This window comes from Colias croceus, chromosome 3 (genome assembly GCF_905220415.1).
Source record: "Colias croceus chromosome 3, ilColCroc2.1".
NCBI lineage: Eukaryota > Metazoa > Arthropoda > Insecta > Lepidoptera > Pieridae > Colias > Colias croceus.
The window spans coordinates 12,384,565-12,400,346 of record NC_059539.1 but is presented as its reverse complement, the minus strand read 5'-3'; the positions used below and the strand labels follow the sequence as shown (position 1 = coordinate 12,400,346).

The 15,782-nt window shown below is 32.5% G+C and overlaps 1 protein-coding gene across 1 annotated transcript in view; it reads right to left on the bottom strand.

Moving 5' to 3' along the window:
- Positions 1–11,432: 11,432 nt before the first annotated feature.
- The window catches only part of LOC123706013 (transcription factor Sox-21-B-like), a 39,291-nt gene continuing 34,941 nt past the window's right edge, over positions 11,433–15,782 (bottom strand). The window contains exon 5 of the mRNA XM_045655133.1: positions 11,433–12,838. Within this exon, the coding sequence (XP_045511089.1) occupies positions 12,413–12,838 (426 nt within the window). The 3' untranslated portion in view covers positions 11,433–12,412. The remainder of the gene's footprint in view (positions 12,839–15,782) is intronic.

Sequence of the window (15,782 nt, the reverse complement as noted above, 5' to 3'; positions counted from 1 at the left end):
ATCATTAGGCGACAAGTCAACGGTCTAGTTGTTGAGTGGAGAGCCAATTTGTAGGAACACTCAGCCGAATGTTTGCCCCTTAGACTGGCACTCGGCAATTTTGCCATTTTCAAGTGACCCGTTTTCTGTGGCCTAAAGTGTACCTATTTTCGATAGTTCGTATTGAACGTAGATATGATTATTTAAATATTAATGTTATAATATTATTATGTTATTTTTTAATTTCTACGAATATTCATTATACTTTATATCGTCTTATACTTATCTAGGTGTATAAATTAAGTACCTACCTACAGTCTAAGATTATGTCTATCTCGTTATGTGTCTTTTGAACAGTCATTAATATGCCCTATATTTTTCGTAGGAATCTATTATTAATAAAAACAAAAAATTTGTCAGTGGCCCTTACGCCTGCACTGTTTGTAACAAAAACTGAATAAGCATCCACCATAATATTATTACCTATAATATATAATTACTTATTTACGTAATTCTAAGTAAAAAATTGATTGATGAATTAAAATAACAAATCCCACTCCCTCTTTAACCGACCTAAAAAAGGCGGAGTATCCAAATTCGATTTTTTGTCGAAACAGCTACCGTGGTTAATTGAACAGAAATGTAAAAAGTTTGAACGTTTTATATTTTTTACAAAAGTTAATTTATCAACAATTCTATCCTTAAACGATGAAAGGGAAAAAATCAAAGGGCCCAATAACATGACTGAGGTTTTTATATAAAAGGGTATCTACTATCTAACTATCTAGGTACCTAATGGCGTAAAAACTAAACACGCATCATAAGTTTGTAAAATTGGATCATAGGTTTTAGGTAACAACGGTCTAGGTAGGTAGGTACTTTTTTGTGAACTTTAAATTTTTTTATAGGTACCTAGGTAGGTACCTACCTACTGATCCCAAGTATCCATATTTAAATCTTATGATTAATTCAAGTGTGTACCTAGGTAGTAGGTACCTATGTTGTAATACCTATCCTGCGTAGGTAAGTCGTCCTCTCGCTAAAATAGCTAAATCAATTTTGATGAATCCAATCAAATCTCAGTAAGTAGGTAACAAAATATTATTGTCAAGACACGATAACTTGAAGGGTTGAAACAGAACAGAGGGTGTGGTTCCACGGGGACTTATCCCATGAAATCTAGAAGAAAACGCAAGCAAATTCGCGAAACAAAGCTAGTTTACAAAATAATTACTTGCTCTAAATTCAAATCAACATGCGGTATTACAAAGCTGTTATTATCTAACATCCGCGCTCAATAAAAAGCCAATTTAAACGACTTGTAATTTCCCAAATATATGAATAAATTAACAGGAATGACGAAAACTCTTCAACTGCGTAATTATTATGTTAATGTGCAGTTAATAGCGAGAATAATTTTATTTTATTGTAGCAATGTTCATTAAATTCTGATTGATGTTAACAGATTAGGGGATTATCGTTGTATTGGGAATGTTTCAAATTATCATTGCTTTTAATATAAGTTTTTCAATGAACTATAATTATCAGAGTATGTTTTTATGATTATATTCAAAGAATTGGCATTTCGTCATGAAAATAAGACTGCAAAGAAACATTTTATTTGTAACGATGCAGATTCATAATTCATTCGATGTAAAAGAAATAGGTACCTACCTAGTTAATTGGTTTAATTAATTAGTTAGAAAAAACTAAATAAATTTTAATAATTAATTTTAAGTGTCCGCCACTAATTACCTAGTTCCTCCATCCAGATTAAGTCCTATAGGTAACCGTTGTCTATAAGTAGGTAGGTACGTAGGTCTAGGTAGTTAGGTACCTACCTATTTTTTTACCATATTATGTACTTATTTCTTAAGAAATACTAATTTTAACAAGTTCTCAAACGAAACATTTTCCTCCAAGTGATGACAAAGCTCACATCAGGCCCCTGTCGGCTGTCGGGGGCCAAAATGGCCGACAATGGCGACGCTTCTATTAATTAAATTTTAAATTCCCACTCGACGCGACGCTGTCATTATCTCGCATTATATAATGTTATTTGTTTTAGCACCGCCATTGTAAAAATACTGAGCGCTTTTGAATAGTTCATGGTATTGTGTGCTTTTCATATTTGAGACAATAGTCGGGTTATGGTGTATCTATATTTATTGTAATGGCAGACGGTTATCTGTCCTTGTTAGCATTTCACAGAAGTAACGTAGTTAATTTGATAATTACTTATCGCATAAAATCCAAAAATCTCCTTTCACACAAGTTCATCATATTATTTAATTCCCGAACAATTAATGTTTATCAAGAAAAATATTTAGGTATACTTTTTTAATTATACCTACCTATCATTACCTATTCATTATCGATTAATAATAACGACAAATATTTTTGATAATAGAAACTTTTGTTACCTACCTACTATGATTTGCACTTAGCTTACTGTAAGACTACTTTTTGAGTTCAAAAAAAAATTTACACGCACACAGCACCTAGGTACAATCAATGAAATCTAAAGTTCACTGCAATATAAAAAAATGTAAATCTAGGTAGTTAGGTATCTATCTAATTATACAGAAGAATACTGAAAATCATCTATAAATACCTACTATAAATACTTTATCTACTAATTATTAATAATATCCTCACTGCCAAACGAAAATAAAAAAAACACCTATCCTAACCTAACCCAAATGTAAGATAGGTACAAATTTCCCGCGGAAAATTCCGCTAAACCGCGTCAACCAATGAAAACTTGGCCGTCAGCGACTCAATTACGAGTATATAGCTGAACAATCGGCCACACAATGCGCACAAAGCCGGTCCAATCTTCCTATTGTGGCGCACAATGGAAGCCACTCCCTTCACAAAAGCGGTATTGTTTCATCTAGAGAAACCGCCACGCGATTGGCTGAGACGCACGCATGGGATATACCATGTATTTTTATTTAGATTGATGGCTTTCGATACAGTTTAGAAAGTTTAGTAAATGATGTCTCGTGTCGATATGTTTTAGTATGCGTTTGGTGTAGGTATTATTTTGTATGCAATGCTATGTTTGCGTGTTAAACCTAGTGTTGTGTACCATTCGATTGCAATGATGAATCAAAAGTGAAACTAATTAATAAATAGGTAACTCAATTTTACGATTGATATATTAAATATTGTATACTGTAGTACTAAGTACATTTAATTTTATAATCAAAACCGTTTCACCTAATTATGAAAGTATTCCCTTAGTTTCGGAAAAAAAACCTTAAAAGCTGACTACGCAGCTTGCTATTTAACGATTGACATTTATTATTCTAATTTTATTAAAAAGTTTAATCAAAAATATAGGTATTCAAATTATTACCTACAGTTACACTAGTCACTACAGAACTCAGATTAAATTAAAATGAAAGACATATTTACAATATTTTCCCCACAAAAAATACTAACCCTAGACTTAATAGCGTACTAGAATAGAAATAGGAATAACCGACAATAGCGAGACGAGACAATGTTATCGATCGCGGTTCGTACGCCGCAGTACCAATGTGTCCTGCTTCTTCGTTTTATATGTTAATCTATTATACACATATGTATAAAACTTGTCTAGTACTAAGATCTGAAACTGCTTGATTCATTTTGATAAAATTTCAGTCGTTATCCAATCCTACAGATTTTTATCTGAGTAACTGAAAGGGGGAAATAAAGAGATTAATTATTAACTACGGAAGAATAATACATATAATACTAGCTGCGGTCCGCGGTTTCACCCGCGTACGGCTCCGATCTTAGCGTTGTCATAATATCTACCTATATCATTCAGAACAGTAGTTCCTGAGATTAGCGCGTTCAAACAAACAAACTCCTCAAATTTATAAAGTTAGTACAGATTACCTAATTATCTAGGTATAACTTAATTTAGGTATCTACCTACCTAGTGATAGATAATAATTGTAAAAATTGCACTTAAATCCTTTACACAACTATATATATCTGTACAGTTGACAGATATGTACTACGTATATCTGTCTATCTAGAAATACCGATCTCACAGCAAACAATCGACAATCAATTTAGAACCGCACTTATAACTAGAACAAGGAATTAATTAAAAATCAAATCGAAGTCTGGAGCGTAATTATTCGCGAAGCTGGCCGGGACGTATACAATACAACTTCGAGGTATTGTATAATTGGCAAGCTATTTCAATTAATTGCCTCCATTTTGTGGCTTCCGATCCAAGTTTTGGTGCAAGACCGTTGAAGAGTTGAGGTATGTAAGGAATAGCGTCTGCGCCTTCGGAACGAATGGATATGAATTATGCTCTTTTTAGTTCTTTTCATAACGACGAAGGTTATTTGTGGTGTATGTTTTGTATTTGATTGGTGTAAATGATTCCTATAGACTAGGTAAGTATTTTTTCTTTGTGTTTACTGAATTGCTTTTAATTTTAATGGCATTGTCGATGTCGATGTCGATGGTTTTAAGCTCGATATTGTTATGTATTTCTATATAATACAGGTACATATATGTATGACTTTCATCTATATACTAATAATATTATAAAGCTGAAGAGTTTGTTTGTTTGAACGCGCTAATCTCAAGAACTACTGGTACGAATTGAAAAATTCTTTCGGTGTCGGATAGCCCATTTATCGAGGAAGGCTATCATCACGCTGACCAACAGAAGCGGAACTACGCAGGTGAAACCGCAGAGCGCAGCTAGTATAGTACCTATAAAAAGTGCTATTCGAAATATGTATATTAAAAAATATACACCCTGATAAGTTACACAATTAAGCAGATAGCCCAACGATGAAGCATCAATATTGGAGCTATCAATCTTATAAATTACAGGCTCTAAAACATGGCCGACCATAAACCCATTGACAAAGTAGACACCTGTGTTGTAACACCTTAGAACATTCGTGAATGGGGAGGAAGTTATAAAAACACGTTTTTATTGCAGTGCACCCTGTTTTTTTGTTCGTTGACGTGTTCGGATGATTAGCAGTCTGTTTAAAGGTGTTTGATATAGAATGTATCGGCATTTATTGGGTTGTATTATTATGATTGGGTTGTATATACTTATTTGCAGTTAGTATTATTGTTCATCTGCAGGTATCAGTCGTTCAGTCCCTATTTGTTCCCACTGCAGTGGGCCGTAAGCATGTTGGCGTTGGCTAAGCGTCGGAAAACTTTTGGTTATTGACATATCACTTTATGTACCTACGTATGTATCCTTACCGTATTTTCCTACAGATATTGGTAGAGCAATAGTTATTAATATAAATTTATAAAGAATAGAAAAAATTCGATCACGAGGCGGGACTCGAACCCGCATTCTTTCACGCCAATCCGGGGCAGATGCTTGACCAATTCAACCACTCGTGAAATGCCATAAAAACAGAAAAAATAAATTCAGAGCATTAATTCTTAAAAATGTATAGATAAATTATTGAATAATCAAATTAAATTTAACTAAACAAAAATTATGTTCTTAAATGTCTCTATTTCACTTTGGTACCAACTGAACTGTAAGGAATGGTAAGTTGTACAAAAAATAACAACTTACCTACGTCGTTCGCAATAATCTTAAACAGAGTTGGAGGTATTTACAGTTCATCATCATCACCATCATCATCATATTTACAGTGTTACAAGATAAAATAGTTGTTTGATTAGAGCGAGCTTATCACAAATCACAATGATTACAGCATCCTCGAATGGATCCAGCCATTCGAAACAAACAAACAGTAGTTAGTACAATGCTACAATATATACATTACAGACGTTTTCAAACTGTCACGCAATCTCTGTATAAGTTGACGCGGATGTAGAGTTACTAGATGTGATATGATAAATAATTTAAATTAATAATTTCTTAGATTTTTATAGCACAGGTTTATGACGATAAGTATTTATTATGCCGAAAAGGTTAGTTTACGACTATTTTCCGAAACTATTCCTGTAGACATATAGACAATATATAGCTTCTATGTGTTTAAAAATTCATAATATTTTCAAAAAAGGCCTGTCATTGTGTTATGGTAGGTAATTGAATTACCTAGTGGTTCATTGACACAACGCGTCGTGGTCGTAGAGCATGTTAGTCAGACACGAATTTTGCAATATGGAACTTTTACTTTGACCACGACGCGTAGTGAGCTATAGTTCTAAAGTTGCATATTGCTAGAACATTTTAGTATAAGTTCCACCATCCCAAATAATTTGATTAAGGTAGATTACGGCTTGGAGTTACAACCATCACAATTATTAGAGGAATCACCTTAAATCATATAAAAATACTAGTAGGTATAATAATTTATAATGTAGCACATCCAGTATCCCTACATCCCTTGTCACCATACATCGTATATCAAATGGGAATAATATGTAACAAGAATGGATGTTTTATACATACATACACACATACATATACAAGGCACGGATTTTGTGTGCTTTGTGTGACATATAATGGAAATTGCGGGTAATATCCTTTCGATGTATTAATTTTTCTTTTGTGAATATATTTGTGATATACCTATTTTGTATATATTTATATGAAAATGTATGCTTTTGGTTGAAGTATTCTTGATACTTGATAGCAAGATTTATATGTTGTTGATCTGTACAAAATTTGGCGAAAGTTAGTGTATTTCAAATATTTAAAGTTGGTGTACGTACCTAAGTAATTAAAATATGTATTTACATGTTCATGAAGTAAATGAATAAATGATAATTTTCATTTTTTATTTATTTAAAATATAAAAAAATAACGAACATGACTTTATTTTCTTTTCAATTCGCAAATGTTTCCAATATTTATTTGCCATAAACAATATCTTAAACACTATTGAATCTTGAGAACAAGTAATAGATAACTATATACCTAATTTAAATTTGACATCTGTCTGTCACAATACGATATGAAAGGAGGGGAATAATATGCGGATGTTTCGCTGCCTCAATGAATTTGGCGTGAGCAAAATGTGGTGAGATGATTACTTTATGATAGCTCATATTTTGAAAGAAGGCTCGTAGTCAGTTAATTTTGTAGGTAATAAAGTGTGACAAAAGAATCAATTCTAATCTAGGTATTAAGTATTACAATATATAAGTACCATATTATTTTTACTTTAACCTAATTACCTAATACCTACTTTGATGTCGATAAAAACAAACTCGGGGCAAGTTCAATGGATTTAGTAGGTATATTATGGACAACCGTAAAAGGTTGTATGTGGAATAATATCTTACCTACTTACTTGTAAATAATTTGTATATGAATGAAAGGTAGACGATAATTACACTCTCTTTTTCAATGTCGGTTACTGAAACATTTATTACCTACCAACTTTTGCAAATTCATTACCTTAAAATATAAATAAATCCAAACCAAACAGGGCAAACATTGCTAAACCTTCGCAAACTAAATACAGGAATAATGCTGATTTATCTATAACTGAATGAAACTAGAAAGAAACAGAAAAGTAATAATTTGTTAAACGTCAAACTTCAAAATTTCCCGAATTTGGCCAGAGTTAGGAAAAACACATATTTTACTGTCAACAGGGGGATGTTTATATGAAAAACACCTTTTGTTAGCAACCCCTCAGGAGTTTAAATCCCTAAGATTATACCCTCCGTCATATTGATTACTTATTGTTTGATTATTGACATTTTTCTTTTGTTGGAAACTTCGTTGGATTTTTAAATGGAAATTTTTGACGTTGATTTTTACATCTAGCGGATGTGACGTAATCGTGGTACCTATCAGAATGCTTTTAAATAATTCTTTTTCTTTTTTGTTTGGTTAAATAGTCAAGAAATAACCATAATTCTTATACCTTCCATTTTCATACCAAGAGATTTAAAAAAATGTAAATTGTACATTGGAAATTGTAGGAATTGTGAGTCAGGACGTAACAATAAATTGTGTTAATTTTGATAAAAAGCACAGAATAGGTACTAACGCTAATATAAGTAGAAGTACCTACGCTTCTCTCAGTAGGTAAACCTTTTCATTCCGTATGTGATAGTGGTAGCAATAAGCTAGTAATATAATAAGTAAGCTGTAAGGTAAAGGTAGATAGGTAAGTATCGTCGTTTATGGTAGACAGCAGCTTGTAAGTTGTAACCTATACACATCAACGTATCACCGAGTTTTCATAAGACTTGGCGTAAAAAATTACACCATAATTCGTCTGACAAGTCGATTTAATGCCTGTAGTCAGATTTATCGAAATCTAAAATTGCATACGTCAACCGCAAATCGGTAAATTTGACAGAATCCTGACGGTCACCGCGATTACAGCACGTGCTGGCACGTGGCGTTTGACACATGACATTTGACGTGTCAAATGTCACTTTGACAGCTCCGAAGGCGGGAACGTTTGTTCTTTAAATTAACTTAGGGTCAAGTTGAAGTGGGATTAAAAATTTAAACGGTTTAAATCGAATTTGTGTGACGTAATCAGATTATACGTGATTTGAGGTTTGTGTTAGTCATATTATGCTTTCTGAGGGCTGCATTACTGCAATTCTAGTTACTTCCTCGTTCTACCATACAACAATATTTTCAACAGTGTTTCAATATCAAGGTTAAAAGAATAAACGTACATAATCTTCTTTCCTGAATGAACTAATGAGCATTGATGAATTTCTTACTTGAAGTAGTACCTATATATGTGTACCTACTTTTTTTTTAAATCAAGATAGGTAGCCCTATTTGTATGAAATCGAATCTGGAATATGTTTTTCATAAACCCTAGCTATAAAAAAGCCTAAGTACATATAATAATTCAATTCGATCCATATATGTTTTTCAAAATATAGGTACTTCTTCGTCTTATAAACTTTATCCATGTTTTCCGTACAAACTCATTTATTATCTACATTAATCACTAGTCTTCAGTGTAGCCAACATTACGTTGGAATTATTGACTACTAATTACTTCAGAAATAATTACAGGCATACATTTGTTTATTACCAACAAACTGTGAACTGGCATGTGTAAAACGGAGTTGCAATTAGTGTCAATGGTTAAGGTTGGCGAGCAACGGACGACGTATCGCGGCGTTTGAACACAGAATATATAGGCACAGATTACTTTGGTAAATCTTTGTTATGACAATTCAAAAGTGCTTTTATAAATGTAATTGAATTAATGTTTGTGTTTGCAATGCAAAGTTACAACGTATCTCTAAGTATAGTAAAGTATCTACAGCTGCCGTCATCATTTTGGTGTATGACCTTAGTAGCTAGTGCTATCAGCTATGCCCCGCGCGTCATTTATTATAGGTATAAGTTCTAATTTTATGTAGATAACAGCGATACAAAGATTTTTTACTAGACTGCCAATATTGTTCTTGAATCTCTTGGGTATATTGTCCAAGTTACCTACATGTGTCTACATTTAAAAAACGAACAATGAATTTCATACCATATTAGTTTGCAAAGATAAATGTTTATTCAAAAATCTTTTTGTTATTGCTAATGGCTGCATTACCCATTAATATTATCATTACATTTTTATCAAGCACTCGAAAGGGGGCGAAGCGGGGTGTATTTATTAGTGTTGATTGTGTTTGCATTAAAAACAATCCTGCATCCGACGCGAGTATTTATTTTGCCTCGTTTTGTCATAATAATGCGCATTGATAGGGGAGGTGTTTAGTTAAGGTGTACAGGGTGTCCGAAAATGCATTCAATTGATTTTTCAATTGATTTATTGTACCCATAGATAAGAAAAAAAAAAGCATTTATAATGTCGTTATAGCATGGGCAAACTATCTGAGTTTCAGTATGTAAGATATCTGTACCAATTTTTATTATTGGAAGGATATTGAACAAAATTGACAAATACCTATTAGGGGTAGAAAGATGACAATATATCTACCTATGAGAACAAATTAAATAGTTAGAACACTGTTTAGAAATAAATATAATGTCCACTTGATTCTGATATAATATATAAAATCAACTATGTATTCCGCTCTAAACACCCTGTATCGGCTCACCTACACTACAAGAGGGTCCGCGCAATTGTTTATGTTATTTCAACGTATTTTGCCCCACAAAGCGCTTGTTTTCTTAATAAATCACTACCCTGCCAGTGATATCTATCGACTTGCATATTTTATTAAAACAGGGGACTACTGTACCGTAAGGAGTGATATGTTAAACGCGATGTGACGTTTAAAACGCCGCATATCTTTTTTAGTTTTAAATTGTATAGACTATATAATATGCCTAGTGACGGTATGAAATATAATTAAGTATTTGTGAATAAGTAATAGTAAAACACTACATTTCTAATAGTAGGTAGGTATTTAAAATGCTTTTTGTTCTTGCATGCAACATACTGCACTAATATCTTTTTATCGCAGATTGGTGTCTAGAATACTATCTCTTAGAACTAAAGTAAGTATCTATCTGTTATAAATATTTATGCGTGCTTTTAAAATAAATAAGATACAAGACAATTTTTCACTTTTCAGCAAACTTTTACAATTATTATACCTTGGTATGTTTAAACAGTATCAAGATTTTAAAAATATTGTCATGTTTCTGTACCTACCTGTGTCCTGCGTCTGTACCTGCTTTAAGTGTGAAAATTAATTCAAATTACTACTTTAGGATTTCTACACTTCAGAATTTTCCACTTCGTATGTAAACAGCCTAAATTGATCGCCAATTTACGAAAACAACTTTAAGTGTGGTTAAAAAATGATATCATTTTCAATTTCAAGTTTTGTTATTCCAAAGGGTTAGAATATAATAAATATTATATCTTTTTTAATTTGTTTATTTTGCGAATGTTTATTTTTGAAATCCGCTCTACGCGAAATGAGGGTCCTTAAAAATGGTTTTATTATTGTAAGGTATTATCTATGGACAATTGGTTTTAAGTCTTTATTTGTGTATTTGATACTTTATTATATACGTTCATAATAACATGAGAAAATGTTCATAGAAAAAGAGAAGTAAATAAAACAATAGTAGAGATTTTCCAACGATTTAATTTGAGTAATATTCTTCGTGTCTAAAGTCGTGTCTATACAGTTAATTCTACACTTATTATAATATTTTACATTTATATCCATATTTTTAACAAATGTGTCAACCCTTGACAATTTTGCATTCAAAATTGCAACACTATTCAAAGCTATAACAAAAATAAAACAAATGCAATTCTTCTTTATTATTGCTTATTTTCTACATTGATTTCTAGGGTTGCCACTCATCCATAATTAAATCATATTATGGCAACTAAACAAGTGATAACAGCGTTAAAAACAACCGACTTCAAACTTGCACTTGCAACATTTACAAATACAGACAAAAATGCTCATAAAATAAAAACTACTGGACCTATTCGAATAAAATTCGACACCATCCCGCATCGAACAAAAAAAGAATCACGTAAATCGGTTCAGAAACCACGGAGTAATCGGTGTACATACATAAAAAAAAACATACCGTACATAACTACATCCTCCTTTTTTTTTGAAGTCGGTTAATAAAAGACAAACATTGCTTCTTGATATATTGCTTACATTCTAAATGATTCTAGGGTTGTCACTTCAAAAATTCGAATTTGTTTAAATATGGCAACAAAATAAATGCAATAAGAACACGAGATGATCGTGTTTAAAATTAACAAAATATTTTTGAAAATACTTAAAAAAGTATTTCTCAGATAATCATAACAATTAGATATGTTTATATAATTTTAAAATAAATGCGCGTAATATTAAATAAACTTCTAAATCTTATTCTATTATTTACAATATATTATTATTTATTCGTTGTTGAAATACTTTTTAAGATTTGCTATGATCAAAATTCCGCTATGATATTGGTTCTAGGATTTTTTATGTATATGAAAATGACACATGTATTGAAAAACCACCAATTCAGATTGAATAATATAGCGAGTGTTTGATATTTGGTGAAATAGAAGTACCTACATTTTATAAATAATTGGTTAAAACTTAGGTTTTTATTGTTTAATTTTATTTTTCTAGTGCACTTCCATCCGATTTAGTAGTTTTCCAAATCTATTATGAACACAAATTTACCAGTTTTCAATCACTTTACATGCAATCTTGTCTTTACCATATCACAACAAATCTTAAAAAGACGATTTAAATCTATAATTTTTACATAATAAATATTTACAATCAGTTGTTTTACTAGTCAAAATAAAAGGAACTTTAAATTTCGTTAAAACATGATTTACAACGAACATTCAAACAAAGAAACGACTGATACAAAGAAAGACACCTCTTTCATGATAATTCAATCAAAAACTGGGCACAAAATGTGACGCAAAAAAAAACAAGGATAAACAAGTGTAATAAAACGAACTAAACATCTAAAAATATGTACAGAGCAGTATCATCAGTTCGGAAACTAACTATCTGGTCAGAAAATAACAGTCAACGGTCTCCGAAATTCACCGTTTTGCGTGCTCTGTGCATACTGTCCAGGATACTGAGGCATTAAGAGCCCAGGAGACTGATAATATGGTAAAGAGGGGGAGGGGTTAGATCCTGTAGACGATCCTTCAGTGCGATCATTCTTGGGGGTCACATCAGGTGATTCTGACGATCTTGGTGAAATATTTGAGGGGTTAACTGAACTTAGACCAGCCATAGCGGCTGCGGATGCTTCAGAGTACATCTTGCTAATGTCCATCGGGTAGGATCTCTGTTGCTGCTGGTCCATGTACATGTAGGCTTTGGAGAGGGCCGCGGAGTCGAGGTAGCCGCGAGCGGGGTCGGGGTACATACCGTAGCTTCTGTATTTGTCCTCGATCGAGTATTTCGACATGTCCATCGATGAACCGACCTGTAAGAGAGATGAAAGTTTAACATATTTTAAATAATTGATTTGGTTTACGATAAAGAGGGACGAATTAAAACACATAAGCTTATTTATAAGACTCATTGTGAACCATATCTAAGCGCTGTCTCTAAAAAGTATATAAGTATAGTGGCTTAAATAGTGAGCAATAAAGTATCACATTTGCTTAGTCATCATTATTTTGCTTAATCTTAATAAAAGTAACATCATTTAAATTAACACTAACAGCAATTACAATTCCACAACGTATGGGGAGTTATAACAAACGATTAATTAAAAGTAGACAGTTGTGGTTTATTAAATTTAAGGCCTTTGTACATCGTATAATATTTATAATTTGTGTGTTTGTGAGTTGTGTTTGATTTTCCTCAAACATTCATATAAAAACCACCTTGCCCTTCAGAAAACTGTTTAAAGCTAGTAAGATCCACAATAATAATTACATGGGCACTTTATATTCAAGTGCGCTGCAATCTACATCAAAACATCATTTCTCACACGTATCTAAATATTCGAATGTAAATAAAGTCCAGGATTAAGCCTACACTGTTTGCTTCTCGAGAAAAATATAATAGTCAATTGGTATGTAGGCGTAATAATGTGTATACTAATAGATCTATTTTGGGTCGGATTGGTGTATCAGACCTCAATTTATTTGTAAAATATTGTTGGATAAAACGGGATATTTTGGTTTCGTTTCTGGAGGAACTGCTGTTAACTGGATGAAAAGCATCAAATTTTGTGATAATGCTTGATCTAAGATTACGATTTTTATAACCTTTTATAAGGTCTCGATGTACACCAGTCTTGTCACGAGATCTTTTTTTATCATACAGCACTTATTTTGATTGTAGTAAACATTACTAATGGTGAAAAATACTTTTAAAATTGTAGTTGTTCTAGTTTATTGTTCAATGTTTATAATTAATCATATTGCATGCATCAATTTACATATACTAAAAATATATTCCATAGTTAATACATAAGTAAGTGAAGTCCCGTGTCCCCGTAGTGGGGTAAGGGGCAGATGCATTATGCATACATCTGTTTCACTGATCGATTTTCTTTAGGGACAAGTACCTAGGTGATCAGCCTTCTGTGTCCTCCCAGACCGAGACATTTTTTTTTCTTCGTCTCCACCGGGAATCGAACCCAGGACCCCTCGGTTCTACGCTCACGCGTCAACCACTGTACCAAGAATGCATAAGTACATTTCTATAAATTAGTCCCAAACGAGAAGTCAAAATATTTACGAATCAGCACCTTCCATTAATTCCGAATCGGATTATATGTAATTTGTAATCTATCGAAGACTGAAAAATTGAATGAATTCTATAAACCGGACAGCATTGTGAACTGTGCTCTATAGCATTGTGAATAGAATTGATAATCCGATGATTTATTGTGTATAGATCTTTACAAAGCGTTCGATAAAGTCGCGAGTTTGGAATTTTTAATGAAGTGAGCCGCACAATATTGTGAGGTAAATAGCCGGTGACACACTGCTGTGTTGTTTCGACAGCATTGTTGAAATTCCTTTATTATATTTAAAAGTGACTTTTTCTCTCTTTTTACTAGACTGGGAATTCCTGGGGTCGGATACGGGCTAATAATAATATATATAGCTTATAAGAATGTGTATACTTCGACAGGATCTGTGATATTTACCTACTAATATTTTGTTGGTGGATTTTAAATAACTGTGTGAACAATCTGATATCATAATATTACAATAATTATTGTAATCAATTAAATTGTCGTCGTAAAACATCGTGTTTCGTTGATTTTTTCATTACAAAAAATACGTATACACAATTTTCATAAAATTTTTAAACAGCTATTAAATGACTAGTAGTGCAAGCGATTTCAAAAAATTCCATGATTTTTTTCTTTCTTTACCTATCTTTTGTCGGGTCCCGCGTCGTTACGGCTAACTTACGCGGGCGCGCTAAATCAGGCTTAGCCCGACACCGCGACATCGACCGTAGGTTTTATAACCTTTATTGTATCTGTTTATAAATGCTTGGTAGTATAAGCGATGAATTTGAAATGGAATGTTTTGATAGGTTATTGTTTTTTTTTTTGGTTGGATGGTAGGCTTGCGATTTTTTATGTATATATACTTAGCTAACATCAAAAAATTTACCAATAAAAATATTTTTCTTTTTTAAATTCAGATTTATTTCGACTAACTGAATCTGCAGGTGATTTATCTTATTATAATGCTTTGATAAATCTTAATATATATAAATCTCGTGTCACAATGTTTGTCCTCAATGGACTCCTAAACTACTTAACCGATTATAATAAAATTCGCACACCATGTGCAGTTCGATCCAACTTGAGAGATAGGTTAGGTTTTATCCCGGAAATCCCACGGGAAAGGGAACTATGCGGGGTTTTCTCTGAAAACGCGGGCGAAGCCGCGGGCGGAAAGCTAGTATTTCTACAAAACTTAAATCCAGCCCTACACCGTATACCTACACGGTAACCATAATATCAATAAACACTATTTTCAAAATTTATAAAACCAGTATACACATATTGTATACATTTTAAATGAAATTTTTACCCAACAACACATGTTAACAATTACGTCCAATAATTGACCATGAAAGCCCATTAACCGGCTCCCAAAAATCATCGATCAAAATAATCGAGTGAAAATCACAATGGTTCGTTAGAAGTTACCTGCGCAAAACGCACTATCACCGTTTTTAATATAGCTCAATGGTAGCTGATTGTATTGTTTTCTCTGTTTAGGACACGATTCGATACGTTAATCGAAAAAAATCGATGTCTATTAAGGTATGGTGCGAGGGGATGTAGGGTTGGCACTGTTTTGTTATGGTTGTTCGTTAAGGATTTAAAATACGATATGGATAGAAATAAGTTCAGTATTGGGCAATTTAATGTACATTACAATGGA